The sequence below is a fragment of the Bactrocera dorsalis genome, unplaced genomic scaffold (genome assembly GCF_023373825.1).
Source record: "Bactrocera dorsalis isolate Fly_Bdor unplaced genomic scaffold, ASM2337382v1 BdCtg037, whole genome shotgun sequence".
In the NCBI taxonomy this organism is placed as follows: Eukaryota; Metazoa; Arthropoda; class Insecta; order Diptera; family Tephritidae; genus Bactrocera; species Bactrocera dorsalis.
Genome location: NW_026038088.1, coordinates 63401 through 79139, shown reverse-complemented (window position 1 = coordinate 79139; position 15739 = coordinate 63401). Strand labels below are relative to the sequence as shown.

Here is a 15739-nt window from a genome sequence, read left to right as displayed (position 1 = left end):
TGTTTTCTACAGCACTGCATAGTGGCATTTCAAACTATACGAGCATGTTCTTTTTTCCTTGAAATCAATTTTGAAATATTTCTGTTGGCTAATCCACTCACTGTGCTTTCTTTTTTCGACACGTATCAAATATTTTTGTAGTGCTACTGATAAGTATAAAAAAGAAATAACGCTTTCTATTGCATTTTGCGATTCTCCTAAAAATATATAAGCTGGTTCATCGCCATCGTTGTTGTCATCTGCCAGAGCTGCCACCTCCGATCGCTAACAGTGATTTGTATTTAGAAAGCAGTGCTTTGAAAATTAACCTACCTTCTATGCCTCCTTTGTTTCGTAAACAAAGCGAGTAATGTCTGGTATATAACTAATCTCAAACATTGTGACTTATACATACATAGGTATATTTACATATGTAATAAGAACAGATAATGAAATACATATAAACAAAAAATCAAAAAGAAAATCCTTCCGACAAGAGTGGGTCCGACCACTTGTCTTTGATAGTACGAGTATTTAGATAATTAACCAAGATAATTTATGGACAAAAGCACAGGTTAAGTGTAAGTAAGTAAAGGTGCATAATAAATGATTAATAATTAAGATAGCATTGGTTAGTAAACATTGAATATATTAAAAGTTCACTCAAGTATATAAATTTATTATCTTTTCATAAATAGCTGCTCAGCCCTGTTTAAAGGTGACAGCACTATATTTCCCAATTTTTGAAAGTTTCATTTTTTATGGAAGCTTGTTTCGAGTCATGAATATCATAATCTTATATGTACATTAGTGTATGAAATCGTAGTATTTATATAGGTATGTACGTTTGTGCATAATTCTATTCACTAAAATATTCTATTTACAATTTAAATATTTATGTACATATGCATGTATGTACATATACCAACATAGAAAAACAAAATGAGAGTTTTGGTAAGAGCGGCAAGCGTTGTTTATTGCATTACATTCTCTTTAGCAATAATTTATGGAAATAAAATTAATAAAGTAATTATTATTATTTTCGTTCATCATATTAGTGAGTATTTAATAAAATAAAATTTATTTAAGAAATTAAATTTTGCACTTTTGCATTTTTGTCTTTTTCTCCCCTAAGAGCTGCTCATTTGTCGGAACTGCCGATCGGGCAAACAAACTAAACGATCAAAATAAAGTTCTTATATGGAAAACTATTTTGATTGACGACATATCTTACAAAATGCAAGACGTGGATTATTAACCATGGCAACGAAATAGTCTCAGAATAAAAGTTCAGATTGGACCTCTATAGCATATAGCTGTTATACAAAATGACCGATCAAAATTAAATTCTTGTTTAGCATTTTTTTAGGAAAGGGAATTATAGCTTTGGTGCAACCGAAGGTTTTTTTTGGGGGGGTAACTGAATATAGAAACATTTATTCCAATTTCGCATATGTTTGCGGTGGCAAAATCACAGGCACTTAGCCAAACTCTCATTTTATAACCGCAACCTTAATAAACAAATAAATTCAAGTTTGCACTTTCGTATTCTACATACTCGGATACATATGTACATACATATACACGATTTATAAGAAAGTTCAAACAATTTAGCTACGTATCAAAGGCTAAAAATAAGTCGCTGTACATCGTTTATATAATTGTTGTTATTATGGTTGTAGTAGCCAATTTACAGAAACAAATACAACTTAGGCCAATTCATATTTATCAAGCTGATTATTATGTTGTGTAAAAATGCAGCACATTTTGTTTAGTGCGCATTTATCGTATCCTTTGTTTCGTGCTTGTTTTGCATATTTGTTTTTAGCATTGAATTTTGTATTCCATCAAAAACGGTAGAAACTCTGAAGAAAAACTCACCTTCAACAGCTTCCTCAGAATCCTCTGTGGCTAGTTCTTCGTCCTCTTCCTCTTCTTCAACGATATCGTCGTCGTCTTCCTCCTCTTCGTCGTCGATATCGTCGTCTTCGTCGTCGACGTCTTCCTCGTCTTCGTCGTCGTCGTCAACGTCGCCGTCGCCACGTATAACAACGTCACCTTCAGCTAAAATCGAATCGTCCTCTAGATCAACCGCCTCGTTATCGTCGTCGTAGGTATCAACGTTATCTTCAGAGTTTTCGGTCTCCTCTACTTCGCCGGTGCTAATGGCACCAAGAGCAAATACACCCTCGTCGTTTGAAACGCTCTCGCTGTTTAAATTTGTATTCGATGCGTTTGAAGCGTTGCTTGTAGTAGACGAATTGCCAATACCAGTGTTTGTTTCGTTTACAAACGAAATCAGCTGATGATAGTTGCGTAAACTCTTACGATATTTACAATATCTGTCGACGTTAGGTAAAGCACCAGTAGTGGTCGTTGTTCGACTACTCGAGGGTCCTGCTCCTTCTGCGTTACTAGGTACAACTGTGGCTGATGGTGCGGCGCTCTGATTTTGTAGAGAATTTGTGTTTACTGTGTCGATGGTTGCAGTTGTTGATGGTGACTTCGTATTTAATTTTATTCGACTGCCTACAACTGATAAGAAAGAGCGAGTGTTGTTCTGTTGGTTTTGTTGTTGCCTCTTATCACCACTACTACATTCACTTTTACGAGAGCGAGACGACGTTGCTGTTGTGGTATTGACGCTACTGTTTTGAAGACTTTTACTTTGCCTTGAATTTGTTCGGCTGTTCTTTCCCTCGGCGGTTGTGTTGAGCTTACGATTTTTCTTTTCTTGGTGTTGCTGGTTGTTATCGCTGCTATTATCGGCACTGTCGTCTGCGAAGTGTGCTGTTCCTCGTTTGATGGGCGCTGCAGTACGACTGTGACTGATTTTACGTGTTTTTCGAAAATAATTTAGTAAGTTACTTTTTGAATGGCCGGTGCTGGTGCTACTGCCGCCGCTGCTACTGCTCACACTAAAGGTGCCCCGTTGCGTTCCTGTTGCTGTTGTTGCTGTGGCCACTGACTCAATGTGTTGACTGCTTATATGATTACTTTTGTTAAAGACAATTTCGCTATTTTTACCCCCACTGCGACGTGTATGCTTCTTTGCCGATACAAGTGGAAATGAATGTCTATTGCTTCGATTGCTAGTGGCACTAACAAGCTTCTGTGCGTCTTCTGTGGTAAGTGTCTTGGAGCGAGTGCGCTGTGCAACACAATCGCCCAAATTAAAACCAGGTCCTAAGTCCTCTGTTGATGTAGCTGACACTATAGAGTTTTTGTTTTGCACAGTTGTTGTTGTTGGGAGTGTTGTTGTTGATGTGCTAGCAGATATGTTAGTAGTATGATAACGGCGCTTCTTAAGTGGTGAACTTGAATCTGCCGAACGATTCGTAATCGAGGTTATTTGCAAATAATTCCAATATGTAATTAAAATACCAAAAAAATTGTTAGTTTAAATAGCTGCCCTAGAAAGTTTGACAATTGTGAATTGATAATGTGCTCAAATGGCAACTACTGTTATTCAAATGCTTGTTAATCAAAAATTTTCTTTAGAAAAAATCTTATTTATACCGACCTTGTTGCTCTTCTACCAGATTCTTCGTAAAATAATATTTTTTACAGTGTTACTACAATGTTAATGCCTAAGCCAATTGTCAAACCAACCCTTTGTCCCTTCTTACCGTTATTGCTCTTTTGTTGTAATGAAGTTGTCGCTGTTGCCGCAACTGTTGTGGACTTCAACTGTTGTTGATCGTGGTGGCGTTTGCGGTCACTTCGTGTAGCACTTATTGCATTGGAAGAAGCGGCCTCAACTCCAGCAGTACTGTTATTGATGGCTCCTCGTGATGACGATCGCTTTCCGGTAAAGCTGCTTCTCTGACTGCTGTTATGCGCTGCTCCAGTTATAGTTCCTGTTGCTGCTCTTGCTCGACTTTTGGTGTGAATGTGTTTAATTGAACTACTAACACTAGATGTAGTTTTATTTCGTAAATGTGGTTGCGCTATTGTAGTAGCGATATCACTGCCACTACCACTTCCGGCACTACTGGTTGTAAGTTGCTGTTGTTGTTTGTTTTTTTTATTGGCGAATTGTTGTAATTTGATTTGTTTACGACGATTATATTGTGTTTGTTGTGTTGAACGTTGCTTTTGCTTCAGTTGTCTGCTACGACGTGCTTTTGTTGTGGTTGTTGTTGTTGCTGGCGCCGTGGTAGCTACGGTGGTACTGTCGTCGTGCCCCTCCGTCACTGCAGAGAGCGATTGACTGTTAACGGATTCGGCCATAGACGACACTTAACCGCACTTTCGATCACACTAAACATGCCCTCGCAACACTTGTGTCCTTTTTCGTGTTATAGCCAATTTAATTTCTTTACACGATATTAAAGCAAAATATAAAAATAAAAATAAATTACGTTTTGAACTTTCGAAATGTGGCTGTAATGATTGTTTATTATGCTTTGCTTATATATTAAAATATATTTTCTAGCCGATTCTTATTAAGCACAAACGGGATATATTAACTGTACCAAGTCACAGGTCACTATTTAAGATATTATTGAAGTTATATTTTGATTTCACTATGTTTGCTGTCACTTTCTCACCACTGCTCACTGCTGTGTGTTTTTATACTGATCAGCCGCTTCGGAGAAACTGCAAATTGTAGAAATTTCTATAATTAATATGGTGAATTCATAGATTTTTTGTTTGAAATTGAAATGCATCGATTTTAAATACACAAATAATTTAATCAAAATATTAAAATTTTCACAAATAAAAAAAAAAACAATGAAGAAAATCTCATGTCAATATTTTTGATTGAAAAAACATTGAGAACATACGCATACAACTAAAGAATATTTGATATATTTAAAAATGCTTATCCGACCAAGAACTATTTAACTCCACACCACGAAAATCAATTTGAAAACCTTTATTACTGTTTTAATCCTATTATATACAATGGACATACAAACAAAACAGATAATGTCACATTAATCCCATTTCCGATGATTGTTTAATTTCGGATTTCTTCACCCAAGATGATTAATTTTATAATAAATCATAATCATATTTTTTTTTTGTTATTCAAATTTGTATGTTATAATTTACGGTTTATTATAATATTAATAATTATTGGGGGAGAAAATCGTAAATCTCAGTATGTAATCATTATTACGTGGTTTTTATAGTCAAACTTTTAATGATTACAGTCTCTGGTTACAAACATGAACATTATGTATCAGATTTCCAAACTTGAAAGCGTTTTCCCCATAACGTACGTTCGCAAACCCAGTGTACCTTTTAACTTGAAACTACTGCACCAATCGTTTTTAACACTATTACTGAACATAACTTACCGAGATAACGCTACAGTTTTTTTTTAATTTGTTAATTTTTCATTTCAACCACTAAAAATGAGTTTTTAACTACTTAGTGAGAAAATTGTATATATGTAGATAAAATCTTGAATTCAGTATGTGAGTAAATAAATTAAATCAATAACGCCTATCTGTTTTAAATGTGATTAAGATGTTGATATGACGTGTTTTCTACAACATACCTGTACTTAAATTTTGGTTCATAATAGCTTCGAAATAAATTAAATTAAAACAAGTAAGGAAGGCTAATTTCGGGTGCAACCGAACATTTTATACTCTTACAACTTGCAAGAATCAAAGGGAAATACTTTAAGATGTAAAACGTCAACCAAAGGATCGGAATCTAAGAAATTTTATATACATACATATATGTACATATACTCATACACTGGCTGACTAATTCGGCAGACGATTTGTTAGAAAAACGAAGGTCATTTATGTATATGTAGTGTATGGGAGTTGGTTTAGTATCGATCCGATATTAGTTCACACACAATCAACCTGATTCAAGCAATTTTTGACATACAGACATATCATTGTAAGAGGATTATCCCTGAATTTCAATTATATATCGCACACATTGCCCGATATTTTCTGTCAAAAGTCAACTGTAGATTCTCGGGTCCACATAATCGGTACCTAGGGTTTTGAATAGTTTTGGTTGGATTTGGACAATTTTTGGTCAAAAGGTGCCATACTTTAAGGGAATTATTACTACAAAATTGTATTCCGTCAAATTAATATCTCATTGATTTGTGTACTGGAAAGTGAAAGAATCAATTGGAATTTTATTTTAATTTAATTAAAATTTTTATTTTTACAACTTTGACACCGGCTTTCATATAGCCTTCTCATACTATTTTGGAGGTAAAATTTAATGTCTCTGCAAAATTAGTTATGGATTTATTACGCTTTTAGTAGTTTTGAACAGTACCGATTTTCCGATTTCCATTTTCACAGCGTCAGTAGAAGTTCTTATAATATTCGAACTTAGCAAAATTGGTTATTATAGCTTTAGTGGAAAAAATGTTGTTGAACATTTGTAATATTATGTGTGTAATTTGAAGTAGTGAAGCGTAATCAATAAGACAATCAATTTCGAATTTGTTGATGATACGTTATTTTGCACTTCAGGTGACGATATGCACATTAAACATATTAGAGGGCGTGGCCACGCCCACTTTTTTAAATTTTTTTACCCACATGTGCCCCTTGCTGCAGCGATCCCCTGTGCCACATTACAATTACATATGTACATATATACATATCTTAATTTAGTGCTTAGTTATGTCACTTTATGTTTTCGATTAATGACGATTTGTGGGCTTGGCAGTGGTCCGATTACGACCATCTATGAACCCGTAATTTTTTTCTACTAAGGAACCTGCACACCAAATTTTATCTAGATACTTATCTCAATTTTTACTCAAGTTATAGCTTGCATGGACGGACGGACAGACAGACAGTCACCGGGATTTCAACTTTTCTCGTTATCCTGACCATTTATACATAGTATGTATGTACATAACCCTATATCTATCTCGATTAGTATTAGGTGATACGTTCAACCGTTAGGTGAACAAAACTATAATACCCTGTAGCAACTGGTTGCAAGAGTATAAAAATTAAAAATTACACCTTTTGAACTGAATAAAAATGTACAAAGAAATCTTAAGCATAGCAGTAAATGCGTAGTACAGAATACGATTGTATACAATGTTCGCAGATAAGAGACAATAAAGCAATATAAAACGTAGAGAAAACCAAACAATCAATGCAAAGCTACAATGAGGTCTCATCTTCAGCAACAAACATATCGAGAATTTAATACTTAAAATGCAAAGTATATTATTTAGCATAATAGTACTGTATGAGAAGGTACATAGGCATATACATATGTACATACATATATACTCTCATATCATATATAAGCATAGTGCTAATAAATATAGGCGTATATACATATGTGCATACATATCAATAGCGTTCGTCTGATAAGAAATACCAAACACTGTTCACAGCTGTGATATGATAAAGAAGAATGGAGGATGTACAAAGACTAAACATTTTTTTGACTCGATAATATTTAATAATAGGAAATTCCAATACCAATGACATGGGTGCTGGTTGAGAAAAAGCATATTCTTACAACAAAGCGATTAGGTACATATGTATATGTACATGTGTAGGTACATACATAGGTAAATCTCATTAGCGAGGTCGGGGTGTAAATATAACCTTATAGTACAGCGATAGAGACAAGAGAGAACTGCATTTGTACACTCAGCAAAGAAAAAATTATACAGGAGAGAAACAGACTTTGAGTGAGAACCAGAGTGTGTTGAGTGGAAATACAAAAATAAGTGTTTGAGCGCATACCTCGTGCTCGGCTACTCTACTCTTCGGAGTATCTACAGCTGGTTATATGACTATTTGTAGCATTTTTACAGAGCATTAAAAGAAAAAAAACAAAAAAACGCACAACAAAAGAAAAATAGATAAAAACTAAGTAGGTACACTAGCTTACATACATACATATGCGCACAAGTTAAACGAAATCAGCTGTTTCAAGTTTGTTTATATTTTGTTTCTCGTTTTCTGCTTTGCTTTTTGCTTTCGTCGCAAATGGCAAGTCGGCACAAGGAACCAGTTTTACACAACAATAACAATAACACCATATTATATGCTTAGAGAACCGATAAGATGCGAGCGTATTTATGAGGTTTAATATACACGAGTACTTGCTTGGTTGTTGAGAGACACAAATCGAAGTGCAAATGTATATAAGAAACAGGCATATTCAACAAACTTATTGTCGAAATGTATAAATGTACATATAGTACATATGTATTTACAAATGTGTACATAGTACTGTTTGTTCATCATTAAGAGGTTGAACGCTCAAAAATTATATGACGTAAACGTATTATTGTTAATCAAAATTAAACAAAATAATAAAAACAAATTAGTTAGAAATCACGGTAAATTTGAGTATATAAAAATATATGTGTGCATATAGAAATTAAAATTCAAACGTCAAACGTATACATAGATATGTATGTACATACATATGTACATGTATATACATATACTTAAATTCGTTATTTTATTTTTTTTATTGCACAGTAAAACGAGTTTGACGCATCATGTTCGCTATACATATGTATATATTTTATTTAGATTTGTATTTTTGTAGGTACATTTTTAGTTAAAGGAAACGTTAAGCATTTTCAACCGAACTGTGCCCTTTTACCCACAGCCTGACGAATTGGTGTTATATCCAACAAGTAGTCAGACGGGTAGCCAAGTGGCTCTGGTTAGGACCTACATATGTAAGTCTGTATATTTGGCTATTCGTACGTCAGAGGGCTGTCAATACACTATGCTCTTGTTTATCTCAGAGCAAGTAAAAAAATATAAAACAACGTTCTATATGTACATACAGTGGCGGACAAAACATATTGGACTGATGGCTATGAATGCTAAAAATATGTGGTATACTCCAAATTACAATTTTGGATATAAAAAAGTTATTAATTATAAAGGCACATTGTTTATTTAAGTAAACAATGAAAAGCCATATAAGTTTTTTTAATAGTTTACATTTTATACGAAAGAAATTACAAGTACCCAATATTTACTGCGACAAAACATATTGGACTAGTCGGGTTTTTTTGTGGTAAGGGTCGAAAATCCTGTTGTTTTCTGATGATTTTGCATTCTCTCCGCAATTTGAACAACGATATAAAAAATCAGCATCATTTTAGTTTAACCAAGTTTCTTTATATAAAAAGTTGTGGCGTGATTAAAATTCTACTTATTTCGAAGAAATTAATAACAAAAAGTGACGATGGCTAGAAACAATGATTCAATTCTATTAAAACAATTAATTAGTAAAGACTACATGAATGAATTATCACAAAAAGACATTTGTAAAAAATTGTATATCAACAAATCCACAGTGACCTTTATTATGAAGAAATTTAGGGACAGTGGATCTGTGGAAACTAGCCATCGTGGAAGACGACCCATAGCTAGAACACGACATGATGATTCAAAAAAACTTAGAGAACTAAAATAGTTTCTTGATATGTCGGCAGCGAGCGGGGTTAAAGTTTTAAATTTGAAAGTTCAAGCCGTACTGTACAAAGAAGAGCATGTGCAGGTGGGCTAACAAGTTATGAGGCAACTAAAAAGCTTTTTATATCAAGAAAAAATTGACTAAGAAGATTACAATTTGCTCGAGAACACATCAACTGATCAGTGAAACAGTGGAAAACAATACTTTTCTCTGATGAATCAAAATTTAATTTGAAAAATTCAGACGGAGTGTGAAGAATTCGCCAAACAAAAATAAGAGGTCAGATCCCCCATACTGCCAAGGCTCGGTTAAGCACCTTGGAGGTGGCAATATGGTATGAGGATGTTTCTCCTAGCTTGGCGTTGAACCTCTTCATCGAATCAATTACAATATGGATCGATTGATATACAAGGATATCCTTGAGAACGTAATGCTTCCCCATGCCGCTTTCATGGTGCTTTCAACCCGACACGACCCAAAGCACATTATATATTGAATATGTTTAATATTTTTCGTATAAAATGGCAATGAATCAAATAGTTTCTACGGTTTTGTATGTTTTCTTAAAATAAATAGTTATTCTGCAAATTTGAGTGATTTGTTTATATATAAAATGATAATTGCGAGAATAGGAGATGATAATGTAATTCGTTGATTTGAGTCCAATATGTTTTGTTCGACACTGTATGTCCGGGAAGACAAGTTACAATCTAAAATGTTCAGTACTTTCGCACTCGTTTCATGTTATATGAACTTTGATAAATAAATATGGAATGCGCAGTATGTACATCAGGGTGCGATTGTACACCCTATCAAGAATGTAAACACACTGGTTGACAGATCACGCTAATTTTTGGCATCATAATTAAGGAGAGTTGTACCAACCTAGGAAAAAAACAGTGTGTATATTTCATACTCAGCTGCATATTTATTTAACCAGTTAACACTTTTTGCTTGATTTAAATTTTAAAATGGTTCCTTGATGGTGGTTTAGCTTGGTGTAAAATGGGCAGAAACAAATCTTGTGAAAAAAGTATGAAAGGCGTTATTATTGATATGTGTACTGATTAGAAATCTATTTTAAGATTACCGAATCGTTAAAAATCTCGACAATAATGACTTTCAACGCTGTTCTGTATTTTAAAATCCACAAATCCATAGCAAAAGTGCCACACAAGAAGAGATTTATTTTAACCTCCGCTAGAGATGACGATCGAATCGTCGAATTAAAAAATATTAATTAGCGGGCAAGTTTTTGGCGAAAAGGATAGTGCACCAAAGGTTGATATTGTCAACAGACATTCAAAAGAAAAAAAAGACTCTTTACGAAGACAAAAGAAGCCAGTGTTGTAAAACCGAAATCGTAAAAAACGACTTGAAATCGGAAAGAAGTATCGTGATTGGACTCTAAGGAGTGGCAAGAGAGTCCTATTTTCGGATGAAACGAAAATAAATAGATTCTTCCCAGATGTAAAAACTTACGTTCGGCGTCCGCGATGCAAAGATTTTAACCTCAAATACACTCGTCCCACGCTGAAGCACGGCGGCGTTAATAAAAATGATTCAGGTTGACATAGCACCCGATTCATGAGGGGGTGTTGGATCTCTACCAAAAATTGAGGGTCATATGGATCAGCACCAGTATACCATTGTGAGCAAAAAAATATTAAGACTTTGTTCATTATTTTAAAATTCGTATTTTAACGTTTCAAGTTTAATGTCTTCAATTGACTTAAAACGGTTTCCTCTGAGGCGGACGTTTGAGTTTCCCAGATAGCCAGAAGTCACAATATTGGTTGAAAATTAGGTATACAACTCATGAAGAATCAATGCAGTATGTGACGGTGCATTATCATGGTGCAAAAACCAAGAGTTTTCGGCCTATAATACTGACCTTTATTTACGAATGGATTCGCGCAAACGACGCATAACACTCAAATAGTCTGTCTGTCTTGTTGACAGTCGGATTCGCAGAGCACCACACCTCGTTAATCTAAGAAAACTCTCAACATAACCATGATTTTTGACTTGCTTTGAAGTGATTTTTTCGGCTTCGGCTCATCCTGGTAATCGAAAAGCAGTGTTTTACAGATGTTAACCTGACGGTGTTTTTCGAAAAAATGTTGTGATTTTGAAACCAATCATGCTTTCACTTTTATTAGGCCCAAATGTGAGGCTGAGCATTAGTAGCATATTTTACTTAAACGCTTAATTAACAAGAACAAACTATTCTGAAAAATAATTGTTTTTATATCCTATTCATCCCATTTTTACATCTAAATGGAGTAAGAAACCAGATAATGGCTGTTAGCTAGCGTTATGCTTAATGTAATTTTTTCATAAAAGATTAGTGGATTTGAATATAATGTTTTTTCACAATTCAAACCGAGTGGCCTATGCCGTAAACGTATGGTTCATAACATTCAAGTACAGATATATCATTATAATAATTTATTAATATATATTCTTCCTAACTCGTACAAATTATGAATTTCCCACCAATGAATAAGTCTCAAGCACATACAAATCCTAGAAGTGAAAATGCTTTCAAAGCCTTTCCAAGAAAAGATTGCACCTGCAAAGCATTTTCATTTCTCATCATTTACAGCTACATACATATGTACGTAATCATATATGCAAATATGTACATACATATGTATGTATCATCAAATTCTATACCGCAAGCCATTTTATAATATGTCATTCGAAAAATTGCCGTATCGACATGCTACTTCACTTTTCACGCTCATTTTCTCCATGCTGTTGTAGTTTTTCTTTTTTCATCTTTTTGTTGCTGTTTTGTTAAACAAATTGTACGTTTGAGTGTAAATTGCTGACTGCAACAGTGGGCAAGAAAATGAGATCAAGGCCGTCGAAATGGAACACGTACGAGATTATTCAACGGCAAATATGAATAAATACAATATATACATACATATGTGTACATATGTATATGTAGTTATGGTTTTATGAATATACAAGTACATATAATCATATATATACATAAGTAATTATGTATCTACAATCTCATGCATACACACATTTATCTACTGTGAGAAACCCAGAAGTAATATAATAGCACAATTTGTGAAAAAGCAACAAATAGATAGCCCCATATACACACATACTCGTAGATATTTATCAAAGTACAATTTGAAAAAATTCTCAGCGAGTAGTAAGCTTATTTAACGATTTTCTAATAAACTATAACCTGCAAAGAATGATTTCGGTGAATGTTTGAATTCACTCATACGGTCATTAAAGTAGATACAGCGACGTTATTGAAGTAATTACAAAATTGCAAGAAAATACCATAAATTTAGTCGAATTAGTAATTTAATGTGTATTCTCTAAAGTTTGGTAGCTTTATTGAAACACATAATTGATTTGCTAACCTTAAGAGGTTAGGCCACTCTAGATTTTTTTTTTTTTTTTCAAATGATACTTTATGGTCTCATAAATGTTATCCCGAAAGATTATGACAGGGAAAAATTTCTAAATGCCCCATTTTCGTTATACTATCCATTCGAAGGCCGTTCGTTCGGCACGGAGCCCACTCAAAACTTTAAACGCGTTTATCTCAAAACTGTTTTTTTTTCTTTTTTTACAAGTTAACCGGAAACATAACTCAAGCAATTTACAACCGATTCACTTCAAATTTTGACAACATCTTCAGAAATACATTATCTACAGAAGTACGTAGGATTTTTTTTTATCTTGCATAGTTTGTTTTTTATTAAGAAATTTCGAACAATTTTTTAGGCCAAATTGTTACTTGTCCCTTTAAAGGCCCGCCATTTTGTGAAAAATGCATATATCGAGAAAAATCCTACGTACTTCTGTAGCTAGGGCTATTTACTTTAATTTAAAATTACAGCTGTGTGTCCGGCCGTGGTTCCCGAAAAAAACGGAGACATCCTAGGGAGAACGCTGTGTAGCCGCCATTTTTCAATTAATTTTTCTTCAAAAATAGTTATAAGCAGTTAATTATATGTATAATAAATCCCTTTTGTTAAAAACCAGATTTATTTAATAGCCTCACATGAAATGGCAAAGAGATCAGTTCCAACATAGCAAACAAATAATGAGGAATTCAAAACGACCTAATACCTTAATAAATACGATCGAGCCTTTAAAAGTGCAAAATAAACTCGCAGAAGGAGATAAGAATAAAATAAAAGGAAGTTGTAAATCTTTAATATATCGACGTACTCGTTTGCACTTAAATCAATAGAACTTTTTCGTCGCTCTTAGAGCTACGCAAGTGCGGCAATTTTGTGCAATCCCTTTCATATCACATTCTCAGCGAACTGTTACGAACAAAAATACAAAGCGTGTCACGCAATCACCAGCAGTAGGTCCATTATTCTTCGGCGTTTCCTGAGAAAAACTAATTGTTAATTTTCATTAACAAAACTGTTTTTTTTTTTTTTTTTAATTTTTCACAATGTAATTTGCTAAAGATCTATTAATATTTCCAGATTTCACCTGTTTCAATTACACATAAAAAAAAGAAACATTTATATCGCAGTTTACATCAAGTAAACTAAAAAATTAGTTCCACAAAAAATATTAGTATTTTATGTAATACAGGACCGTTCTATAATTTTAATATATAATGGTTCCAAAATTTGACAGAATATTAAAATAATTAATATTTCGTTGAATAACCTCGATTTTTTTAACAGAGCATGACATCTCCGAGGCATGGAGTCTATGAGATCCTGGCAACGTTTTATTGGTATTCCTTTCCAAATCTCTTTCACTACTTGCCATAAATCTCTCGAATTGGTTGGTTTCTCTTCAGTTACTTTCTTCTTGATATCTGTCCATTTTCAATGGGGTTGAGGTCAGGAGACTGACCAGGTCACCACATAACCTCAACTCTGTTGGCCCTAAACCATTTTTTTGCGCACTTGCCAGTATGTTTAGGGTCATTTTCCTGTTGATATACCCATATGAATGGCATAATCCATGAGGCATGTGTCAACATTACCTCATATGATATTTTGACATATGCCTTTTGGTCCATGATGCCTTCAATTCATCGAATTGGACCAACATCACAATGTGAAAAACGACCGCATACCTTGATTTGGCATCGTTATGTATAACGGTTTTTGTGGTAAACCTTGGGATTTAGAGGATGTACTACCAAATAACTCAACTTTGAATTCGTCTGACCACAATATGTTTCGCCATTTAGACGCGGGTCAGGAGTCATGCTCTTTTGCAAATTGTATGGGGGCTTCCTTGTGTTTCTTTTTTAATGGGGGTCTTTTTCGTGGACTTTTGGCAAATAATTTGTTCTGTTTCAAATGCCTACGAACAGTTTCAGTATTAACTGACAAATTTAGTTCGTCATGGATGCTCCTGGCTGAAGCAAATGTTGCGATCGTCTGCAGTGGATGTTTTTGCACTTTTGTCTACTAGTTTAATTTTTGTTTCTATAATTTAAGTCATTTGCTATCATTTGAAGAGAGCATTTTACGATTTCTTGGATCTCTTTATAAGTTTTTCTTAGTTTTCTCAAATTTTTTATCGTTTTCCGCTTTTCCTCTACAATGATTTCCTTTACCCACTGAAAAAACCCCAATGATTAAATAAAATAATAAATAATTTAAATTGCTGCTAGATTATGGACCTTTACTTACTTTTCTAATTTTGTGAATATTTTTTATGTTAAGGGGGTATTCCGGTTTAGAAATTCAAAAAAATCGATTTTTTTTGCATATTCTTATAGTATAACCCTTCAAGAAAATGTCCCTAAGAGGATTTTTCGAAATTCAAATTATTTTTCGAGTTACAGCTCATTTTGTGACGCGCCGACAAAAGCGTTTCGCAGCCTTTCTCAAACTTTAAACACGTTTTTCTCATAACTACCTTTATATAAACGGTGGGCATGATATCTCAAGTTCTACTTAACCGATTCACATGAAATTTTACACAGAGTTTTCTTATACATTATGGTATTGCACTACGAAGAGCTTTCCAAAGAATTGTTTTTTCTTATTTTTTAACAATTCCGAACCACAAAAAAACAGGGAAAATACAAAACTTGTTTTTCAATCCTTCACCATTTTGTAATTTTTTTTTCTTCAAAAACGTTTCGTAGTGAAGTTATGCAGCCAAACACATTTTTCATATTGACTCCTATTATTTTGTGGACAACTGTATATTCATCATAGCTGTCTCGCATTGTTGCCTTTGAGTTCTATGAAGTTTAAAACTGCTAAACTGTAAAAAAGATAACTTTTATTTTAATATTAATAAAGCGTACTCAGATTGTTCAAAGGGGTATTTTTGGTTTTGTTAAACTTTGAAAATTAGGAAATCTACCCTGAAAGCG

The 15739-nt window shown here is 33.8% G+C and overlaps 1 protein-coding gene across 5 annotated transcripts in view; it reads right to left on the bottom strand.

Moving 5' to 3' along the window:
• LOC105226598 (E3 ubiquitin-protein ligase TRIP12) overlaps nucleotides 1–15739 on the bottom strand; it is a 33975-nt gene that overhangs the window by 13556 nt on the left and 4680 nt on the right. For 3 of the 5 annotated variants that reach the window (XM_049461457.1, XM_049461459.1, XM_049461461.1), the window contains 2 exons: nucleotides 3609–4581; nucleotides 1861–3303 (listed from right to left, as the gene is read on the bottom strand). In XM_049461457.1, coding sequence (XP_049317414.1) covers nucleotides 1861–3303; nucleotides 3609–4212 — 2047 coding nt within the window. In that variant the 5' untranslated portion in view covers nucleotides 4213–4581. The remainder of the gene's footprint in view (nucleotides 1–1860; nucleotides 3304–3608; nucleotides 4582–15739) is intronic. The other 2 variants (XM_049461460.1, XM_049461458.1) reach the window with 2 other exon arrangements.